This window comes from Myxine glutinosa, chromosome 1 (genome assembly GCF_964187855.1).
Source record: "Myxine glutinosa chromosome 1, kmMyxGlut1.1, whole genome shotgun sequence".
Taxonomy (NCBI): Eukaryota; Metazoa; Chordata; class Myxini; order Myxiniformes; family Myxinidae; genus Myxine; species Myxine glutinosa.
In genome coordinates this window covers 240,085,089-240,108,106 of record NC_136261.1, presented here as the reverse complement: position 1 = coordinate 240,108,106, position 23,018 = coordinate 240,085,089, and the positions used below count along the sequence as shown (strand labels likewise).

Below are 23,018 nucleotides of genomic sequence, written 5' to 3'. Positions count from 1 at the left end.
TCAGCTTTGGAACACGATTAATGCATGGTTGCAACTGTATTGTGTTTGGCAAAAAATATTTATCATGATGTCCTTTTGAATGTATTAACCCACGACTCCTTAAAGTCCTAGTGAGACAACTTTTATGGAGGGGTTCATATAGGCCTGTAACACAATAGCAAAAACTAGGTTCAGATCTGGCTCGGTAATTTTGGAAAAAATTTGGCTGGGTCCCGGATCAGCTCGGAACTTGGATAATTTTGCAATGCATCAAGCGTATGTAAAATTAATGCTTGTGGGTGCATGGACTCAATCTAAGCTGCATTGTCAGGTACAGTTGGCAACAGCACATCTCACATTACAATACAACAATGTCCAATGCAGGCAACGACAGCGATAAATTAGTTATTTGATTGTGCAAAGTTTATTGTACACCGCTCCTTTCCTATTCCACCTCCAGGAGCAGCATGACGTCATCGCCAGGACCCGAAAGAGGCTCGCCGATGATGCGCGCTGAAAGGGAGTACTCAGTTTTCACTCTGGTTTCTTCTTTTCTTGCTTGTTACTGGCAAAAATCAAAGATTTTTCAAGTATATTGGTTGGTCTTGTGCGTTATTTGCGTTTGTATGTCAGTCGCCTGCAGGTCACAATTTTCAACCGATCTTCGAGAACCTTCACCAAATGGTAGAGTTGGTCATAAGCAAGAAGCCCATTGTTTTTGGGGTTAAAAGGTCAATAGGTCAACATAGGCCAAAGGTCACCAACTTTGTCAAATTTCTAAAATCCTCAATTTTCATCTGATTGACTTGAAATTTGAAGAGGATTTGCATATATGGTCACTGAATTCAACCACCAATGATGTTTTAGGTCAACATTGGCCAAAAGGTCAACATAGGCCAGATTTCTAAAATCCTCAATTTTCATCCGACTGACTTGAGCTAGGATCGAAATCGACATTGACATCGACAAGCTATGAGCACTTCATAACTGAAGATCGACGAAATGCAGTTTGGATTTATGCCAGGAAGAGGCACGACAGACGCGCTCTTTATTGTGAGGCAATTGCAGAAGTACATGGAAAAGAGGAAGAAGTTGTTTCTTGGGTTTGTTGATCTGGAGAAAGCATTCGATAGGGTTCCACGCAAAGTATTGACATGGGCATTGAGGAGGTTAGAAGTGGAGGAATGGTTGATCAGAGTTGTGATGGCAATGTACAAAAGAGCGCGCACAGCTGTAAGGACGAAGGACGGGAACAATGGTGAGTTTGAGGTGAAGGTGGGAGTGCATCAGGGGATGGTACTAAGTCCACTACTATTTGTAGCTGTGATGGAGGTGCTGGCTCAGAACGTAAAGGAGGATTTACCGTGGGAGTTGTTGAATGCAGATGATCTGGTGTTGATTGCAGAAAGTATGGATGGACTGAAGGAAAAGATGAACAAGTGGAAGGAATGTATGGAGACAAAAGGTTTGAAGGTGAATATAGGAAAGACGAAGGTGATGGCAAGTGGTAAAGCATATGGTGAGGTGGAAAGAACTGGGAAGTGGCCATGTGCTGTGTGCAGGAAGGGTGTCGGAGTGAACTCCATTCAATGTACAATGTGCGCTGAGTGGGTTCATCAAAAATGTAGTGGTCTGAGAGGGTCATTAACCAGTGTGGCAGCTACATTCAAATGTAAGGTGTGCACAGAGGGAGCTGCAGATGGAGGAAATGTTGAGTTGGATCTTGGAGACGGCGTGAAGCTGGAAGGTGTGAAAACATTTTGCTACCTCGGAGACATGCTGAATGGAGAAGGTGGATCAGACTCGGCAACGGTTGCTCGAGTGAGATGTGCATGGAAGAAGTTTCAGGAACTGAGTGGCGTGCTGATGAGGAGGGGAGTGTCGTTGAAGCTGAAGGGAAAGGTGTATGCTGCATGTGTGAGAAGTGTTATGATTTATGGGAGCAAGACATGGGTCATGAACGTAGAGCAGCAACGAAGGCTGGAAAGGGTGGAAATGCGAATGGTTCGGTGGATGTGCGGAGTATGGTTGAGAGACACAACAACAACATGCATTTTAAGGCCATTTTCCCTGCTAGAGCAGGGGTTAGCACAACCAGCTTCTCTCTCGTTGAGAGAGAGGAAGACAAATGATGAATTGCGAAAGATGATGGGAATAGAGCCTGTGATTGATGCTGTGAAGAGCAACAGGTTGAGATGGTTTGGTCATGTGTTGAGGAAGGATGAAAGTGACTGGTTGAGAAGAGTGATGGAAATGAATGTAGAAGGAAGTAGAGGACGGGGAAGACCGAGAAAGACTTGGCTAAAGATGGTGGAAGAAGAAATGCGGGCAAGGGGGTTAACAAGGAGAGATGCAGAAAATAGGGCAAAATGGAGAAGGCAAGGGGACCGCAAGGCTAACCCCCGCTCTAGCAGGGAAAATGGCCTTAAAATGCATGTTGGGTTGTTGTTGTTGACTTGAGCTAGGAAGCTGAAATTTCAGCACAATAGTGCACACATTTTTTTTGCAAAAACAGTATTTTTTTGTTTTTTGATTAATCAATGAATTTATTAATTACTTAATTATAATCCATTAATTAAGTACTTATTTATTTCCTTTCTCATCTGGGCAATATCTCAGGCAGCTTTTGAGCTTGGAAGCTGATATTTGGACATGACAATGACCAAGTGATTTGGCTGGAAATGGTATTTTTGATTTATTGATTTATCAATTAATCGATTCATTTATTCAATTATTAGATTAATGTCCTAATTAATTATTTTTTTAAAGTTACAGATTCGGATGAAATGGTGGTGGTTTAGGTATTCTATTAGCCAGTTGATTAATAATTTTATTATTTTATGATTATTTATTTTATGATTTTATGTTTTTTTTAAAATGATTTTTTGTTTAAACATTTAATGTTTTTATTATTTTATGATTATTATTGATTTATTTTCATTATTAATCACTCACTTATTTTCTTTCTCATCTGGGCAATATCTCAGATATATTTTGAGCGAGGAAGCTGATATTCGGACATGACAGTGACCAAGTGATGTGGCTATCGAGGATATCTTTGATTTATTGATTAATCAATCAATCGATTATTTATTGATTAGTCAATAACTTTTTTTCCATTGATGACATATTTCATTAATTTTCAAAGAGTTACAGCTTCAGATGAAACGAGTGGTTTACAGTGCATTCAGAACGTATTCAGACCCCTTCACTTTTTCACATTTTGTTATGTTGCAGCCTTATGCTGAAATCGTTTAAATTCATTTTTTCCCTCATCAATCTACACTCAATACCCCATAATGACAAAGAGAAAACAGGATTTTAGAAAGTTTTGCAAATTTATTAAAAAGAAAAAACTGAAATATCACATTGACATAAGTATTCATACCCTTTGCTATGACACTTGAAATTTAGCTCAGGTGCCTCCCATTTCTCTTCATCATCTTTGAGATGTTTCTACACCTTGATTGGAGTCCACCTGTGGTAAATTCAATTGATTGGACATGATTTGGAAAGGCACACACCTGTCTATATAATGTGTCACAGCTGACAATGCATATCAGAGCAAAAACCAAGCCATGAAGTCGAAGGAACTGCCTGCAGAGCTCAGAGACAGGATTGTGTCGAGGCACAGATCTGGGGAAGCCTACAAAAAAATCTCTGCTGCATTGAAGGATCCCAAGAGCCCAGTGGCCTCCATAATTCTTAAATGGAAGAAGTTTGAAACCAGTAATCTTCCTAGAGCTGGCCACCCGGGCCAAACTGAGCAATCGGGGAAGAAGGGCCTTGGTAAGAGAGGTGACCAAGAACCCGATGGTCACTCTGGCTGAGCTCCAGAGATCCAGTGTGGAGATGGGAGAAACTTCCTGAAGGACAACCATCACTGCAACACTCCACCGATCTGGGCTTTATGGCAGAGTGACCATTGGGTTCTTGGTCACCTCTCTTGCCAAGGCCCTTCTCCCCCGATTGCTCAGTTTGGCCGGGTGGCCAGCTCTAGGAAGAGTCCTGGTTGTTCCAAACTTCTTCCATTTAAGAATGATGGAGGCCACTATGCTCTTGGGTACGGTCAATGCAGCAGACATTTTTTTGTAGGCTTCCCCAGATCTGTGCATCGACACAATCCTGTCTCGGAGCTCTGCAGGCAGTTCCTTCGACCTCATGGCTTGGTTTTTGCTCTGATATGCATTGTCAGCTGTGAGACCTTATATAGACAGGTATGTGCCTTTCCAAATCATGTCCAATCAATTGAATTTACCACAGGTGGACTCCAATCAAGGTGTAGAAACATCTCAAAGATGATCAAGAGAAATGGGAGGCACCTGAGCTAAATTTCAAGTGTCATAGCAAAGGGTCTGAATACTTATGTCAATGTGACATTTCAATTTTTTCTTTTTAATAAATTGGCAAAACTTTCTAAAATAATGTTTTCTCTTTGTCATTATGGGGTATTGAGTGTAGATTGATGAGGGAAAAATGAATTTAAACGATTTCAGCATGAGGCTGCAACATAACAAAATGCGAAAAAAGTGAAGGGGTCTGAATACTTTCTGAATGCACTGTAGGTATGCTATTAGCCAATTGATCAAGAAATTATTTTATGATTGCTGTTTATTGATTTTAAATAAGCAATTTTTCATTTTCCCACCAAATACCGTCTATATGTGCTGCACGGCGGTATCGCCGGGTGCCGAAGACACCCTGGCAATACCGCCCTGGAGGATGTTATTTATTTATTTGGCATAGGGGCAGTGTACTTTGAATGTATATGTACTTGTTTCCATTAATTTCATCCTATAAACTATATGTAAAAGGAGATGAGTTTCCATGTCATGCTTTATTCGAAAGGGTTTCTGCTGTCATAGAATAAGAAAAATTGTACCGTTGAAAAGGAAATAATTGATAGACTTGGAATAAAAGTTTGTTCCATTAATCATAAACTTGCCTGTTTTAAAAACCTCTTTCTGAGTTTGAAGAAGAAACAGCACTAATGGTTTCTTCCTTGATATAAACACATCATTAGCAGAAATGTAATATGCTTACTATAGCTCTATCATCTCCAATGCTTGATCCTCGCATAATACAGTCTTGGCCAAAAATATTGGCACCTTTGCACTTTTTTCAAATAACTCACAATTTTCTCGAAAAATAAGTTGAAATTGAGAAAGGTATTTGGTCTCCACAATTCCTTATTTCACTGTTAATATTACAGAACCTTTGTTTTTGATTCAGAAAATAAAAAGAAATGGCTTTGACAATATTATAGACACCCTAGACTTAATATTTGGGACCACAGCCTTTGGACAAAATAACTGCAGTGAAGCACTTCCTATAACCATGAATGAGCTTCCTACACCTCTACTGGCAGTTTGGCCCACTCTTCTTGTGCAAACTCCTCCAGTTCTTCCAAATTTGAAGGGTGCCTGCTCCCAACTGCTTTTATCAAATTTACCCACAGGTGTGCAATACGATTTCGATCTGGACTCATTGCTGGCCAATTCAGAACAGTCCAGCGTTTTGTTTTGAACCATTCCTGAGTGCTTTAGAAGTATTTGGGGTCATTGTCCTTCTGCAGGACCCATGACCTTCGACTGAGACCCAGCTTTCTGACACTGGGTTGAATATTGCGCTCGAAAATGTCTTGCTAATCTCCTGATTTCATGATGCCCTGCACACATTCAAGGCACCCAGTGCCAGAGGCAGCACAGCAACACCAAAACATCACTGAACCTCCTCCATGTTTGACTGTAGGGAAGGTGTTCTTTTTGTTGAAGGCTTCATTTTGTTTTCTGTAAACATCGAGATGATGTGCTTTAGCAAAAAGCTCTAAGTTGGTCTCATCTGTCCACAGGACATCCTCCCAGAAGGATTTTGGCTTGTTCAGGTGTGTTTTGGCAAACTCCAGTCAGACTTTCTCAGCAGTGGGGACCTCCTGGGTCTCCTACCATAGAACCCCCTTTCATTGAGTTGGCGACGGATGGTGCGAGTTGAAACTGTTGTACCTTGGGTTTGAAGGTCAGCTTGAATCTGTTTGGCTGTTGATCGAGGTGCTTTCTCCACCAATCAAACAACCCTTCGCTGCAATCGTCGAACAAGTTTTCTCTTGCGGCCACATCCAGGGAGGTTGGCTGCAGTGCCATGGGGCCTTAAACTTCCTGATAACATTGCATACGGTGGACACAGGAACATCAAGGTCTCTGGAGATAGACTTGTAGCCTTGAGATTGTCCATGCTTGGCTACAACCTTGTGTCTGACCTCCACAGACAATTCTCTGATTTTGTTTCTTTTCTCCATGCTCATTGCGGTGCACACAGTGACACAAAACAGCAGAATGACTCCTTTTCTCCATTCAAATTGGTTGAATGAGTGATTTTTATATTGCATGCACCTGCAACTCACCACAGTTGAGTTCAATTCCAAAGTAAAGGAGAATCACCTGCTTGAAATCTAATTATTTCGAACAACTTCTAAAAGGTGCCAATAATATTGACCTGGCTATTTTAGGATTTCTGTGAGGAATTAGCTAACATTTAGAAATATTTTCTGCTTTTTTTGTTTTGTTCCACTGCAAACCAAAGAAATACATATGTGGATACCAAAATATTTTTTAATTTCAACAATTTTCTGGAAGAAATGGTGCATTATTTGAAAAAGTGCAAGGGTGCCAATATTTTTGGCCACGACTGTATTTAAATCACCAGCCTACTGGCTTCAATGTAATATCCGAGTTATTTCCCGTATTGAGAGCCAAAACCAGCTTGACTCGGACTCGGTTGTGAAGCGCAACTCACCGAGGTAGAGTTTGAAACTTGGTTTGGGTACAGCACTAGATTCATAGCACGAAAGCCGGAGTAAAACTTAACAACATTCATTGCAAACATCCAGACCCATCCATAAAGCCTCCAGTTTTCCAATACCATAGACGCGAAGTGCAGAAGGGGCCGAAAACCAGTTGACATCTTGGCTCTCCTTGGACAGGTCCTCATCTCTAAGCTGGAAAAAAATGACACAACAACAACAACAACAACAACTTAAGCTTAACCTCTGTGAGTGTTGTTGATTGAAAAAAATATGAATCAATGATAGTCAAAGAAAAAAAAGTGTGTTGTAAGGGCAATATCCAAACCTCCAGCAAATCATCCAGAAAACCACATGCCAGGATATCTTGTATCTTTATCTTTCCTGCAAGCACAACATACATACATTTTAAGTGAACACGTTGTTTTTCTGAATATTTTTAATAATATTGTCCCAATCAAATCTAATCATGCAGGTAAGCAGAAAAATAATGATTAGTTCTGTATATTCTGATCAAATTAACGATCAAAACAATCTCCTATAGAAAAGAGCCATTTTTTATTGAGTACACAAATGTGGTTAATATCAAGGAAACAAATATGGCTATATCCATGCATAGTTTGTGATGTAGACTTGCTTAGACACCACAAGAGCATGAAAAACCATCTGGCTTTCAGATTTCTGTTCCTAGTCATTAACGGCCCCATCAATGAATAACCAATTAACCCTTTGAGTACGGATGATGTCCAGTGCTGCAACCCACAAAAAAGTTTTGTGTACGGATGATGACACATCATCGACTATACCTATAAATAGATCGTCAGTACGTGGTTGCATTCCCGTACCTGTGCTACGGTTTTTAGAACCTTCACTTTGTAAATTTAGTATTAAAATTCCTGTGTACATTTCCGCTTTTAATTGGCTGTTAATTGAAATGAGTGTACTGTAGCTAGTCCATATACATGCATGTAGAAAATCATATACCCTTCTAAATAGTTATTTCCTTATTATGTGTATTAGTTTAAGGCTATGTTTCCCATTAATTGACTGCATTGTACCAAATGACATAAGATAGGTCCCCTTCAAGGATTGCATTTCCCAGCCAAACGCTCCCTCTCAGTGCAAAACCGCTGGACAAGCGTGGGGTGCGCGCCCTCTCAACTGGCCCTGGTTTGGAAGTAGCTTTCGCCGTCATAGTGAATATGTGCTCCGTGCTCTGTTTGGACAAGAAGGGCGGAGTCGCCGAGAAGAGACAAGCCCGTGGCTCGCCACGGGGGGCGGGGCTGTTCAGCTCCATGCCCAAGTAAGGCTACTAGCCCGTGGCTCGCCACGGGGAGGCGGGGCTGTTCAGCTCCATACCCAAATAAGGTAACAAGACCGTGGCATTGCCATATAAGGCCACCAAAACAGAGCACGGGGGCGGTACCCAAACGGCCGAGGGCGTGTCACGACCCCGCTTGATATATGCGTGCGACAATCGCGCAAGAGATGACCGAGCAGATGACCGAGGGAGCCCGAGGCATGCAGCGACAACCAGCCCCTGCCGCGTGCAACGAGAATACGTGTGCCTACCGCCGCCTTGCTCGCTTCCAGCCCGGAGAGGATCTGCTTGCTGTGCCGCCCTGCCAAACCTTCCAGCCTTGTGGTCCCACCTTCCTCTCCCTCCAGCCAATCCAATCTGCAATTCCCTATTCGTGTGAGTGAGTTCGTTCTGTCTGTATTGTCCTGGGTATAAGTAAGCTTGTATAAGTTAATATTTGCACTGTGTCTCCTTCTCCTTCTGTCTTTATTTTCGTATTTTTCCTTCTTCCTTGGTTTCTTTGGTCTTGTACATAATAGTTAGTAATAAATCCCTGTTCTTCCTACCTTGCCTTCTTTCCTTTACATCCGTTTCGTTTTTGTGATTTCCCCATTGAATACCTGTGGCACGATTTGGCCAACGACTAAGAATCGGGTCTAGTTCTGTTAATGGTTCGAGCCGCGGCTGCTAATCCGCTCGGCAAATTAACATCTTGTCCGCGGTCTCGAACGAGGTTGCTCACCTGCCACTCTGGAGGAAGCTGGGCAGCTTCAGGACTCACGTCGGTCAGTCGCAGACAAGGGGATTAATTCCCCCTTGGTAAGGGGAAAAGGGGCCGACGGTGAGATCCGCAACAATTGGTGTCAGGAGTGGGATTCGGACCTGAAGTGCGCTTAGCGCACTCAAAATTACGAGTGGCCAAAATTTTATTTTATATTCCAAATTAAAAATCGTGCCATGGATGATCAAGGCGACCGGATGCCGGTGGGTGAGTTAGAAGGGGGGGGGGGGGTAGAGTCGACCCAGAACCCCAGGGAAATGTATATGGGGGAGAGAGAGGAGAGCAATGAGGATGTGGTTGCGGGGGTATCAGGTGCACAAGATGGCGCCCTCGCGCACGAGGTTTCAGGCGCACAAAATGGCGCCTCGCACGAGCGCGCGGTAGCCACGCCCGCTGCGCCAATGGGGGTGGTCCAAATGCAGGCCCTCATGGAGCAATTTATGGCACAAATGCAGGCGTCCCTGAACCTGCAGGGGGACAAATCAAGGGCGGAAATCAGAGCAATGAGGGACGAAGCGCGGGGTACCAGTGAGCAATTGATGGCAATGAGGGACGAAGCGCGGGGTACCAGTGAGCAATTGAGAGACGGGTTAAGTAATATGGGAAATCAAATCGGGGGGCTAGAAGCCAAATCTGAGGGTTTAGACAGTAAATTTGAGGGTTTAGACAGTAAATTTGAGGGTTTAGACAATAAATTTGAGGGGTTAGACAACAGGTTGGAAGGGCTAGAAGGTAAATTGGGGGGCCAACTGGAGAACGTGGGTAACCAAATCGGGAAAATGAAGGAGGGGTTAACGGGGTTGGAAAACAGAATGGCTGCCCAGGAGAACCAGATGGAAGGGGTGAAGAATGGGTTAGGGGGGTTAGAAAACACCATGGAAGGCAAATTGAGGGAAATAGGGGAGCAATCCGCCCGGGAAATTAAACAGATGGGAGATCAGATAGAGGAGGTGAAAATCGGGTTGGAAACTAAATTGGATGCCCAGAGGAATGATTTGGAACAGATGAGGGCAGCATCTACCAAAGAGATGGGAGAAATGGGGGAGGAGATCAGACGAGGTGTGGGCGAGGAAGTCGCGGGGGTACGCGAGGAGGTAAAGCGGGGTGAGGAGCGTATGGAGAAAGAGGTGAGAAATAGTACGGTTAGGTTACAGGGGGACATAGAGGATCTGACGAGGGGAGTAGAGCAGCTGACGGTGGGACAAAAGGAATTAGGGGAGCAAGTGGAGAAGAACACTGCGGTAATCGTGGGGTTGAAGGCGACACAGAAAGAGAGAAAGAAAAAAAAAGAACTCATAGCGACGAAGAGGGAATGTCAGATGGTACATGAGGGGTTGACAAAGAGGTTGGACGAGGTAACAGAGGCAATGGAGACAAAATAACGGAAAGTAAGGACGCACATAGAGATGACCAAGGTGGCCTTAGAGGAAGAAATTGAGGGGGCGCACCGGGAAATAAAAGAGGTAAGGCAAAAATTAGAGGATGTGGAAGAGGGGGTAAGTGAAATTAAGAAGAGACGGAGGGAAACTCAGAGGGAGATAAAGGAGGAAGTGATGGAATATGTACAAGGTCTGTGCTCAAATCGTGATTATGTGCTAACTGACCAAATAAAGAGTTTGCAGGTGGCGGAGGAGGAGCGAAGACGAGGTGCCGAGGTGAGTGGTGATATACTCGGAAATGTATATGGTGTGAGGGGAGATTCAGTCAGCTTGGGTGTTGGTTTAGACCCGGGTGCTCGTGAGGGACCAATGGTGAGGTGTATGACTGGCCCGGAGTGTATGGAAAGACGAGGTGTGCAAGGGGGTCCGACTATGGGGAGTGAGAGGGGTATTGGTGAGCAAGGGTGTGCGAGTATGGAGTGGGTAGCGGGTTGCGGAAGGGCGACCCAGGCATCGACACCAAGACCAAGAGGGGTAGTGTTTGGAGGGACGGGGGATGCACGGGAGCTCCCCGGGAATAGTGTACTGTGGGGGCCCGAACGGTTTGGTCCCGCGCTGATCCCGCAAGGAGTGACGCACGGGGTCCGGCCTTCGGGCGCCCACAAGGTCCCACTCGCGCCGTATGACGGCCAGAGTGATCTGAGGGCGTACCTGGCGCAGTTTGAATACGTGTGTAGAGGCAACGGTTGGAATCCGGACGAAGGTGGAGTACACCTTGTGGGGGCACTGCGCGGTGCGGCGGCGGAGGTGCTGACAGCTTTACCACCGGGTGCTCTCACCCTGCCAGCTCTCCGTGCGGCCTTAATTAATCGTTTCGGCATTGAACAGCAAAGCGAGCTTGTTAAAGCTCAGCTTGCTCAGCGAAAACGCAAGCCCCAGGAGACCATCGGGGAACTTGCCCATGACATTCGCGGCACAGTAGGGATCGCACACGCAGACATGGCAGCGAGTTCCCAGGAAAGCCTGGCGCTGGATCACTTTATCCAGGCTCTTCCGGATCCGGAGCTCTGACAACAGCTCGCCATGTGGCGCCCGCAGACCATGAGCCAGGCGGCCGACGCTGCAGCCCGTTGGGAAGCAGCGAGGCCCCTGGCCCGGGGAGGCGAGCACCACGCAGTGGCGGTGCGTCAGTTAGGGCCCGTGATGGGTGGCGACCCCCCTAGAGGGCCCACCCCCGAAGGGGGCCCCGACCTGGAGAGCATTGTCCGGAGGCTGGTGGATCGGCGCCTGGTGGGACCTGGACCATGGCAGGCGGCCCAAGCGGTGGCACCCGGTAGTCCACGACAAAGTACACCAATTCGGACATTCAGGGGGGGAAATTTGGAATACTGGAGGCAAGCACCTTACCAGGTGAGGTGCTATAATTGTGCTCGGCTGGGTCACCGTGCGTGGGAGTGTTGAGCTCCGCGCCGGGACGGTCCCCGCCAGCCAATGCCCTCAATTCCGCCCCGTATCGATCGGCCTAGCCGACCTCAGACACTCCCCCCCCCCCCCCCCCGCCAGGGCCCGGGAAACTAGAACGTGCCGGGCATGCAGGGCGGTGTTCGGCAGTAGGGGATGGAGAGGAGCCCTCATTGACGCGACAGGTCATTCATTGTGGCCAAATTGGTACAGGCGACAGGTCATTCATTGTGGCCAAATTGGTACTGGTAGTTTCACAATTCGATGCAAAATTGCCGGCGTGGGGGTAGACGCCGTTGTGGATACAGGAGCCAGCGCCACGATCATCAGCCCCATGATCCTTAATTCGAGTGCAGACGGCTGGGATAAAATCCAGCGTCTGGAAAATCATAGTTTGCAGCTGGCTACCGGGGTAACGGCTCCGATCATAGGGCGTGGTTTTGTAACCCTCAAGTTGGGATCGGTAAAGAAGGAGATAGAGGTTTGGGTGGCGGAGGTGTGCGACCCATGCTTAATAGGGTTGGATTTGTTGACTGCCAGCGGTTGTAAAATCGACTTGAGCCGGGGGATCCTGCAAGTGGGAATGGAAGAGCTACCATTGGAGGGGGTGAGCACGGCCGAGCGGGTGGAGCTGGAGGCTCCTGAGGCCGTGACCATCCCTCCGGGGGCCGAGGCCATAGTGTCGGCCCGATGGTCAGCTCGCCCGACATGGCAGGAGTCCTGCGGCCTGGTCGAACCGGTGGCAGCGCGATCCACACTTGGTTTAATCGTGGGCCGCACCCTTGTAAAAACGGACGGGCCGGTGGTGGCCGTTCGAGTAATTAATATTAGTACAGAACCACGCACTATAGTGAGGGGCACGAAGGTAGCTGGCTGCACCCCAGTTAGAGAAGTCGCGTCAGTGAGGGGCGAGAACGTCCAGCCGAGCCGGCCCCAGGGGGAGCCTTCAATAAATAGTAGGAATTGGCCCGATCCCATTTGTGAGATGGTAAGTCGTAGTAGTGTAGAGTTGGGAGGTACCCAGAGGGAGGCCTTACACAAACTGATTGGATCCCATTTGGATCTCTTCTCCTTGTCCCCCGAGGATATTGGACGTACGGGCCTGGTGAAACATCAGATCCACACCGGTGAGGCCCGGCCTATTCGTCAGCCCGCCCGACGGCTCCCTTGGAGCAAGAGAGCGGAAGCTGACGAGCAGGTTGAAAAGATGCTCGATGCAGGCGTCATCGAGCCCTAGGGAAGTCCCTGGATGTCACCCGTTATGCTGGTTAAAAAGAAAGATGGGACCACGCGGTTCTGCGTGGACTATCGCCAGCTAAACAACGTGACACTCAAGGACTCATATCCCCTGCCAAGAATTGATGACACCCTCGATGCCGTTGCGGGCTCAAATTGGTTTTCAACTTTAGACCTCAAGAGTGGGTATTGGCAGGTGGAGATGGATAGGACAGGGAAGGAGAAAACGGCATTTTCCACAGGTAAGGGGCTGTATCAGTTCACTGTGATGCCGTTTGGTTTGTGTAACGCCCCCGCCACCTTTGAGCGATTAATGGAACATGTACTAGGCGGCATGCCATGGCAATCATGCCTGGTATACCTGGATGACGTCCTAGTACATGCCAAAACATTCCCCCAGGCTTTAGCTAATTTGGACCAGGTGTTCGGGTGCCTCAGACAGGCAGGGTTGAAGCTGAGCCCGAGTAAGTGCACCTTCTTTGCAAGAGAGGTGGCCTATCTCGGTCACGTTATCGGCCGTGAGGGGGTAAAAACGGACCCAGGCAAAATTACAGCGGTAGCGGAGTGGCCCGCACCACGTACCATCACAGAGGTGCGGGGATTTTTGGGACTCTGCTCCTACTACCGGCGCTTTGTGGCGAAATTTGCGGAGTTGGCCCATCCCCTCCACCGGCTTACGGAGAAGGGGACACGATTTAATTGGACAAGGGAGTGCCAAGAGGCCTTCCTAAAATTGAAGGGCTGTTTGACATCCGCACCCCTTCTAGCTTACCCCACTAGCGACGGGACATTTACCCTGGACACGGATGCGAGCCAGGAAGGATTGGGCGCAGTTTTGTCTCAGACACAGGAGGGCGTCGAGAGAGTGATTGGTTATTTTAGTCGGGCCTTAAGTAGGCCCGAACGAAATTATTGTGTAACTCGCAAAGAGTTATTGGCTATGCTGGCTGCCATGAACCATTTCCACCCGTACCTGTACGGGCGGAAATTTTCGGTTCGAACTGACCATTCCTCCTTGCAATGGCTCCTTCGGTTCAAGGAACCGGCGGGCAAAATTGCAAGGTGGTTGGAAAAGTTGCAGCAGTACGATTATAATGTGACCCATAGGGCCGGGAAGGCCCATGGGAATGCTGACGCACTCTCTCGGCGTCCTTGTCTGGGGGAAAACTGCAAATTTTGTGCGAGACATGAGGAGAGGGAGCAATTGGGCGATTCTGCCCCGATTCTCGTCGTCCGGGCAACCCGGGTGAGAGGGCCAATTTTGCCACTAACCGCGAATGAAGAATTTGGAACTTTGGCATGGAGCACGGCCCAGCAGGAGGATCCCGTTCTGGGGCCGGTGTTCAAATGGGTCAAATTGGGGCAAAGACCAAAGGGGGAAGAGGTCACCACCCTCAGGGCGCAAACCAAGGCGTATTGGGCTCAGTGGCAGACCCTGGAATTGAAAGACAACATCTTGTATCGCAAGTGGGTGGAGGTTCCCTCTGAGAGAACTTCCTGGCTGGTGATAGTCCCTGACAAATTTAAGAACGTCATATTACAACAGGTGCATGGTACCCGCTCCGGCGGCCATTTGGGAAGGACAAAGACTACATCTCGGGTCCGCCGGAGGTTCTATTGGGTTAATATGGGGCGCGACATACAGGACTGGTGTCGGAGATGCGACGCCTGTTCTGCCAAAAAGGGACCAGCACGGAGGATGAGGGCCCCCCTTCAATTACACCAGGTGGGGGCCCCCCTTGAGCGGGTGGCTATAGACATCCTAGGACCACTAACCCGCACCCGCCAAGGTAATAAGTACATCCTCGTTGTAATGGACTATTTCACCAAGTGGCCGGAGGCCTACGCCCTCCCCACACAAGAAGCCAAAGTTGTAGCGCAGGCCTTCGTGGAAGGATTTGTATGTCGGCACGGGATTCCACAGCAGCTGCACACCGACCAGGGTCGAAATTTTGAAAGTCAATTGCTAAAAGATGTGTGCAGACTCCTGTCAATTCAGAAAACCAGGACCACACCCTTGCGGCCACAATCTGACAGGATGGTGGAAAGATTCAATCGAACATTGATACAACAACTGCCATTGTTCACCACCACCCGTCAGGATGACTGGGACGAACATCTCCCGTACTTGTTAATGGCCTACCGAACTAGCCAGCACGGAGCCACCGCATGCAGTCCAGCATTGCATATGTATGGGCGGGAGTTGCGGGCTCCTGCCGACTTGCTATGCGGTCCCGTGCCAGAAACCACAGATATCCCGCTGAGGGAGGGTTACGCACGTCACCTGGAGGAAGGCATGGAGAGGGTCCATGCCTTTGCCCGCCGCCAGCTCCATCTGGCGGGGCCAAGATGAAGCGCAGGTACGACGACCGGAGCCAGGGGAGTCAGTACGCTCCGGGGATGAGGATTTGGTTCTTTAATTCCCGGAGGCGGAAGGGTAGGTGCCCAAAACTCACCCCCCCCCCCCGGCAAGGCCCGGGAGTCGTCCTGTCGCAAGTCTGTGACGTGGTCGTTAAGATCAAGATGGGGCCACGGGCCCTCCCTCGGATCGTCCATGCCGACCGAATAAGACCTTATGCCGGCGAGCAGGCGCCCTCGTGGATCGCCTCAGCTCTAGATGCCGAGGCAGGACCCAGTACCTCTTGCGAAGGGGGCTCGTAGTGTCAGAGGACTGGGGGGGGGGGGGGGTGATAGTGGGACATGCCCGATGTGGTGGGATGGCAACTCTGACATCCACTCACAAGGTGGCACATGAGCTATAGTTTTATGGGGTTTGGCGGTGAAAACCTAGCCAGGGAGGGTTAGGATAAATGTGTAGGGACCTAGAGATGACCATAGGTAACGGTAGCGTTAAGTAGCGACATTACACCTGTAGTAGGGACATACGTAGATTAGTTTGGATTATAATGACGAGGGAGCGCAATAATGTAAGGGGCGACGGGGAAGCGCGAGTTTTAGCAGGGCACCAGGTAGATCAGATGATGCCGTGTGTTTGAGAATTGAAAGTGTATTCGGAAGTGTATTGTAAAAAGTGAGTAAAGGTGATTGTGGATTGTATTGAGCGTGGAGGTGTATGGAGCAGTGCATGAGGAACAATTGTGGTTGTGCATTGTATTGAATGATTGAATAAGCCTGGGAGGAAGGAGGGTGCAGGAAGCACCAGGTGTGATGGCACAGGTGTGCAAATACAGGTGTATGGAGAATGGTTGTATGGAATAAATGGTCTGGAATATATGGAGTATGGAGTGGATGGTGCGAAGGTGTGTATGGGGAGGATGGACCCCATCACGAATACCCGGGGAGGGTAGTTTAAGAGTTAGGTAGAGGGAGTAGGTAAATTGTGGTTGGATATTGGCATCTGTGGTGCGTGTGGAAGAATTGTGTTTGGATGGGTGCATTAGTGTCGTGGAAATGGCTGGGAGTGTGGCCTGTTCGTGTGTGTAGTTAAATGGGCACTCCGCCACTGTTAGGATGTCGGCCAGGTAAGGCCGCAGGTGGGCTCTGGGAGCCGGTAGAGTTGTGGATGGGGCCCGAGGATCCAGAGGACGGACCCGGGTAGCCCAGTGCCAGAGGGGGCACCGAGTGGGGAGAGCGCCAGAGGGCCTTCCCCAGTGAGATAGGTTAGGGTAAGTAGCAGGTAAGCTCGGAGGCAACTGCAGTGGTGGAGGTGTGCAGGTGGGTAGACCTGCTGGGAGAGCCACACGACCCAGTCCTGAAATTGTGCAAAGGCACAGGGAGTTGAATCGGGGGAGTGAGACCCCAAATTGATGAAGCACCACAGTTTGGTCAATGGGAATTTGGTTCTTAAAACCGCATAGAGAGTAAGATGGCCAATGGTTTGGCAGGGAAAGACCCCGGGTAGTGTAAAGTGTGTTAATGTCATTTAGGAAGTAGTTAGGATTGAAATCTCCTCGCACCATCTACATCCACTCACCTGAGGTGACAGAACTCCACACCTTGCCATGTTTTTATTATTTTTGTGCAAATGTTTGGAATGTGAGACGCATCATGACGTGGGTGTGACATTGTGCTGATGTTCCATCTCTCCCTCCTTATGAGGATTGATGATGAAATTGGTGATGGCAAATTTAGACAATGGGATTGTGACGAATTTGGTATAGGGGAAATATAGGGAGGACGAGACGTAGTGACGGATTTGTAAATGTGTAGGTTGTTGTAAATATGGGTAAGGGCAAGGGTGGTGTAGGTAACAGGGGGGGTGACGTATGGTAGGGACGAGCTTTCTCACTTCGCTCTCCGTGCGCACCTTGTTCTGCATTACCTTCATTGATGTGTACCCTTGTGACCTTACCCCTCACTCACCTGTCTTCTCTGTCTTCCTTCCCCGACCCATGGATCGTGCTCTCTGGGCACTGAGGGGAGCGTGCGGGGGGCCGCGTCGGTGTGCCCGAATCCTCGCCACCAGCTGCCTGCATCCACGCACCACTTATGGACCACATGTCTGTGGCTGAGCACCAGTCACGGACCCCACGGGTTGGTGCATGGCCCCTCTGCTGGGACCGGCCACGATGGCCCAAGATCTTGCTTGCGGACCTGGTGAGGTGGCACCAAGCCCACAGGTGAACCACCCATAGTCGGCCCCTGTGGGCCATAAATAAAAATGGACACGTTTTGTGCTTTTTATCATTATGTCCAAATAGGCCGCCAGCAAGAAGAACAAGAAAGTTGACAACATCTGGAAGAACAACGGCCAGCAGAGGGAGCCGAAGAGGAAGACCAGCATCAGTTTTTATTTTTTATTTTAATGGAACTATGGTGACTGTGCACTCCGGTGCGTTTTGGTGCTTTGATGATAATTGGTGCTGGTGCGTCGATGCAGTGCATGCTGTCTCCCCCCCCCCCCCCCCAAAAAGAACAATCGCAGGTCCTGGGTTGTAGTGTAAATACAATCAGCGTCACTTGTAAATAATGGTCCCCACCATACATGTTTAGTTTGAAAACCATTCCGCAATTCGGTTATCCTGTGGGCATGAATCTGTTAGGTAGGGTGCAATGCAGCAGAGGGACATACTTATTTGTGTTTTAAAACTGTCGCACTCAGGGTCAAGTTAATTGTAGAGGGAACTACACCTACGTGTCACACTAAGTTAAAGTTTTGTCGGCCCGAGCCGTGCCGTGAGGAATGAGGGTGCTGTGTTACGGTTTTTAGAACCTTCACTTTGTAAATTTAGTATTAAAATTCCTGTGTACATTTCCCCTTTTAATTGGCTGTTAATTGAAATGAGTGCACCGTAGCTAGTCCATATACATGCACATAGAAAATCATATACCCTTCTAAATAGTTATTTCCTTATTATGTGTATTAGTTTAAGGCTGCGTTTCCCATTAATTGACTGCATTGCACCAAATGACATGAGATAGGTCCCCTTCAAGGATTGCATTTCCCAGCCAAACTCTCCCTCTCTGTGCAAAACCGCTGGACAAGCGTGGGGTGCGCGCCCTCTCAACTGGCCCTGGTTTGGAAGCAGCTTTCGCCGTCATAGTGAATATGTGCTCCGTGCTCTGTTTGGACAAGAAGGGCGGGGTCGCCGAGAAGAGACAAGCCCGTGGCTCGCCACGGGTGGTGGGGCTGTTCATCTCCATGCCCAAGTAAGGCTACAAGCCCGTGGCTCGCCACGGGGGTGGGGGGGGGGGGGCGGGGCTGTTCACCTCCATACCCAAATAAGGTAACAAGACCGTGGCATTGCCATATAAGGCCACCAAAACAGAGCACGGGGGCGGTACCCAAACGGCTGAGGGCGTGTCACGACCCCGCTTGATATATGTGTGCGACAATCGCGCAAGAGATAACTGAGCAGATGACCGAGGGAGCCCGAGGCGTGCAGCGACAACCAGCCCCTGCCGCGTGCAACGAGAATACGTGTGCCGACCGCCGCCTTGCTCGCTTCCAGCCCGGAGAGGATCTGCTTGCTGTGCCGCCCTGCCAAACCTTCCAGCCTTGTGGTCCCACCTTCCTCTCCCTCCAGCCAATCCAATCTGCAATTCACTATTCGTGTGAGTGAGTTCGTTCTGTCTGTATTGTCCTGGGTATAAGTAAGCATGTATAAGTTAATATTTGCACTGTGTCTCCTTCTCCTTCTGTCTTTATTTTCGTATTTTTCCTTCTTCCTTGGTTTCTTTGGTCTTGTACATAATAGTTAGTAATAAATCCCTGTTCTTCCTACCTTGCCTTCTTTCCTTTACATCCGTTTCGTTTTTGTGATTTCCCCATTGAATACCTGTGGCACGATTTGGCCAACGACTAAGAATCGGGTCTAGTTCTGTTAATGGTTCGAGCCGCGGCTGCTATTCCGCTCGGCAAATTAACATCTTGTCCGCGGTCTCGAACGAGGTTGCTCACCTGCCTCTCTGGAGGGAGCTGGGCAGCTTCAGGACTCACGTCGGTCAGTCGCAGACAAGGGGATTAATTCCCCCTTGGTAAGGGGAAAAGGGGCCGACGGTGAGATCCGCAACAATATTGTCCCAATCAAATCTAATCATGCAGGTAAGCAGAACAATAATGATTAGTTCTGTATATTCTGATCAAATTAACGATCAAAACAATCTCCTATAGAAAAGAGCCATTTTTTACTGAGTACACAAATGTGGTTAATATCAAGGAAACAAATATGGCTATATCCATGCATAGTTTGTGATGTAGACTTGCTTAGACACCACAAGAGCATGAAAAACCATCTGGCTTTCAGATTTCTGTTCCTCGTCATTAACGGCCCCATCAATGAATAACCAATTAACCCTTCGAGTACGGATGATGTCCAGTGCCGCAACCCGCAAAAAGGTTTTGTGTACGGATGACGACACATCATCGACTATACCTATAAATAGATCGTCAGTACGTGGTTGCATTCCCGTACCAAAATGCCAAATTAATCCCGTACCGGGCGTATTTTTATCAAAAAAAAAATCCCGTACTCAAGGGGTTAAAGTTTCCAAAGTTAACATTAATGTTTAACCTTTCCCCTCAATGCTTAGCCTTGTTCCAGGTCATTGCACACTCAAATCACCAATATCAATCTTCCTGCTCTCCATTCCCCATCACTCTTACTTTACTTCCTCACCTTCCCACCAATCTTCCCCCACACCCTCCTGATATGCTGTTAGTGCCACTCTCACTCTGGATATTTTTTTCACTCTGATTACATCCTGTCGACCACTTGCATTTTCCTTGTTCACAATTACCCTGTTTGTCAGCTTTTACTGTCTGCTCACATAGCTTTTATTTACTTATCCCCATTACAATGACCTGTTTGTATGTCCTCACTGAACTATGTTTCTGTTAATTCCTTGCTAGTTTATGCATTATTTGTTCACCTGTTCCTCTCTACTCCATTTATGGTACCTGCCCTTCTTGCATGCTGTTGTTCAGCTCCTTTAATTCAGTGTAAATAATAATACTAGTACTACTACTACTACTACTACTACTACTACTACTACTACTACTACTACGACCACCACTACTACTACTACTACTACTACTACAATAATAAATAATACTACTACTATTACTACGACTATTACTGCTACTAATACTACTACTACTATCTATCTATAATTCCAGTAATCTCTGTGTGTTTGTTTGTTTGTACGTTTGTTTGTTTGTCTGTGACCGCTGTTTCTCGACAACCACGGGTCCGATATACTTTAAACTTGCCAGGTATATTGCTGGGGACCCGAGGATGTGCCTTTTCAAGGTTTCATATTAATCGGACAATTACTTACCGAGCTATGTCCAAAAAACGATTCAACCAATCAGAGAGCAGCGAGCTATCGCGTGTGCCGAACGTGGCGAACACACTCTGCCTCGGATGGCACATTTGAGAGCGTATTCATTTATTTCCCGTCGGCAAACTATGTTGGCGCTATGTTGGCGTTAAACGATGTTTTAAAACTAATTAAAACCCCGGGGGGATTGTCACTGTACTCGCAAGCCGTTCGCCGTTCGCTTTGGCGTTGCGAATGGACCAACACATTTCATGGACCAAACCATTTCATGTAAAGCGTTCGCCGTTCGCTTTGGCGTTGCGAATGGACCAAAACATTTCATGGACCAAACCATTTCATGTAAATAGAGGGGGGGATATAATTTTAGATATAGATATAGTACGGGCATGCCCTAGTTAATACAAAAGATCCAATGACCTGTGCGAAGAGGATCCAAGAAGAAGAAGAATTTCCGTACAGCAGTGCAAACGTAAAATGAATAAAATGACTTCTCGAGGCCTTCGAGCTGTGGCAGTGTGGGAATGAGCTCAAGTATGTAATTTTCCAGATCCTGTAGAGATCAACAGACATTCATAATGTATGAAACCAAACTTTGTAAATCTGAAATTAAAGTTTGTCAATAATATCCTTGCGTTTGTCAATAGCCTCACCGACTCCCTGAGGAAGCCCTGGCCAGCAACGTCGTAAAGACTGAGGCCGATTCGAGTTTGATGTAACCACACTAAGGGGGAAAAAAAAAAAAAAAACCTTCCCATAAACAATCAGAAACAACATAAATACAGAAAATGTAATTTGGATTAGATGTTTTAACTTACCCTTCCTCATAACATAGTTGAAGAAGTGTAATATTGAGATCCTGCCATACGGGTCTTTGTCAAGTAGTTTGGCGAAAACGCGAGCAGTAAAAAACACCCTAGAAGTAAGAATTATTAATCAGCATATTCATCTTCATCAATGATCATGTAACAGTCTGGTTGCTTTTGAAAATTCTGATAAAATATATTGTCATGCCATATGCCCTGTTACACTTTGAAAATAATTAGGGGGTGGGGGGGGGGGACAAATAGCTATTTATGTAATGTTCATGTGAACAACAACAAAATTGTTCTAGTATCTTAAAATAAGTTTTCATATTATAGGGTGTGGCATTTATATGTGACACATTTGTAATGTACATATTGTCATTTTGGAAAATGAACCACTGGGGGGAGCACATCAATATACACCCTAAGAGTCCCAAGGTAGTTATTTGTTTAGTCTATGTAAACATTGTAAAGGTAGGGTTAGTAACTTTACAATATTAACATATTGTAAACAGCATTTAATTTTATTTTCAATAATCTTCCGGATTGGCCACTTTGCTTTCTTGTACCTCAATATTTATCACTCGGAGAACCTTTTCAAACATGCCGAGTGATGTGCAGGGAACCTGAACGTCTTTCAGGCTTGGCAGGTGCTGCACAGGGAACCTGGGCACACCAATGGGGAAGGGCTACATGCCCCCCCCCCCCCCGACTGGCTTGGAAACCACGCCTCGTGTGGAAAGCTAAAATACAAAAGTCAGCTTGATACAGGGGCGGAGGTGAGCTCCTGTGGAGAGCTGAGGTGGGTGGTGGTGATTTGCTGTGGAGCACCTCAGATCAAGCTGAGCCATTGTGTGGAGCCTTGGTACGAGCACAGTAGTGCCTGCTCGAAGGTTTGCCTGCCCGAACGAACCATGCACAAGTTTTGTTGGATCCAGGACAAGCTACTGCTGGGTCCGGAGTAAGGCGAAGTTGCAGTGACGCCACTCCTGCAACAACACTCCATGGCCCCCTCTTCATGACGACTCCCTCCCCTCGCCTATATTATTTCGCCAGATCCAGCCCCACCTGGTGAGGTGATCCTGGAATCGTTCCCATACTCCAAACTGCCTCTTTCATTATATTGTTCTTTTTCTTCTTCTTCTTCTTCTCGCAGAATGAATGCAGGTACCTTGTCTCTCTGTTTGTGTCAATGTCCTATATAGATACAAGCTAAGGATAAGTCTGCTATTTTGGGTCTTTTTCCTTTGCCGTTTCTTTGCTGTAAATACATGCCGTTTTTCCTTTGATTTTGCTTGGTGAATAAAGACCTGTAAATAATGTGCTTTTCACCATTGCTTGGTAATAAATAATTGTTGTGCATTTTCCATCTGCTTCATTCTCATCCTTTGTTCCATTGATCTGACATAAGAGTGTGCGTAGTGGATAACCAGGAGTTCTGCCCCACTGTTTCCCTACGGTAGTGTTAAGCCATCATTCACTCATGGTTTCCTCGGCCGTAGTAGTAATATTAGTTGGAAGACGGGTGAACGTTGAG

General features: G+C 47.3%; 2 protein-coding genes across 3 annotated transcripts in view; one reads left to right on the top strand and one right to left on the bottom strand.

Moving 5' to 3' along the window:
* The window catches only part of LOC137435368 (uncharacterized), a 135,428-nt gene extending 134,849 nt beyond the window's left edge, over window positions 1-579 (top strand). Inside the window, exon 24 of the mRNA XM_078785381.1 lies at window positions 440-579. Coding sequence (XP_078641507.1) covers window positions 440-496 — 57 coding nt within the window. The 3' untranslated portion in view covers window positions 497-579. The remainder of the gene's footprint in view (window positions 1-439) is intronic.
* Window positions 1-23,018, bottom strand: part of PPP2R3C (protein phosphatase 2 regulatory subunit B''gamma) — a 54,271-nt gene that overhangs the window by 16,147 nt on the left and 15,106 nt on the right. For both annotated transcript variants that reach the window (XM_068129184.2, XM_078785401.1), the window contains exons 5-9: window positions 21,494-21,591; window positions 21,329-21,399; window positions 21,096-21,228; window positions 7,107-7,162; window positions 6,898-6,973 (exon numbers count right to left, since the gene is read on the bottom strand). In XM_068129184.2, the coding sequence (XP_067985285.2) occupies window positions 6,898-6,973; window positions 7,107-7,162; window positions 21,096-21,228; window positions 21,329-21,399; window positions 21,494-21,591 (434 nt within the window). The remainder of the gene's footprint in view (window positions 1-6,897; window positions 6,974-7,106; window positions 7,163-21,095; window positions 21,229-21,328; window positions 21,400-21,493; window positions 21,592-23,018) is intronic.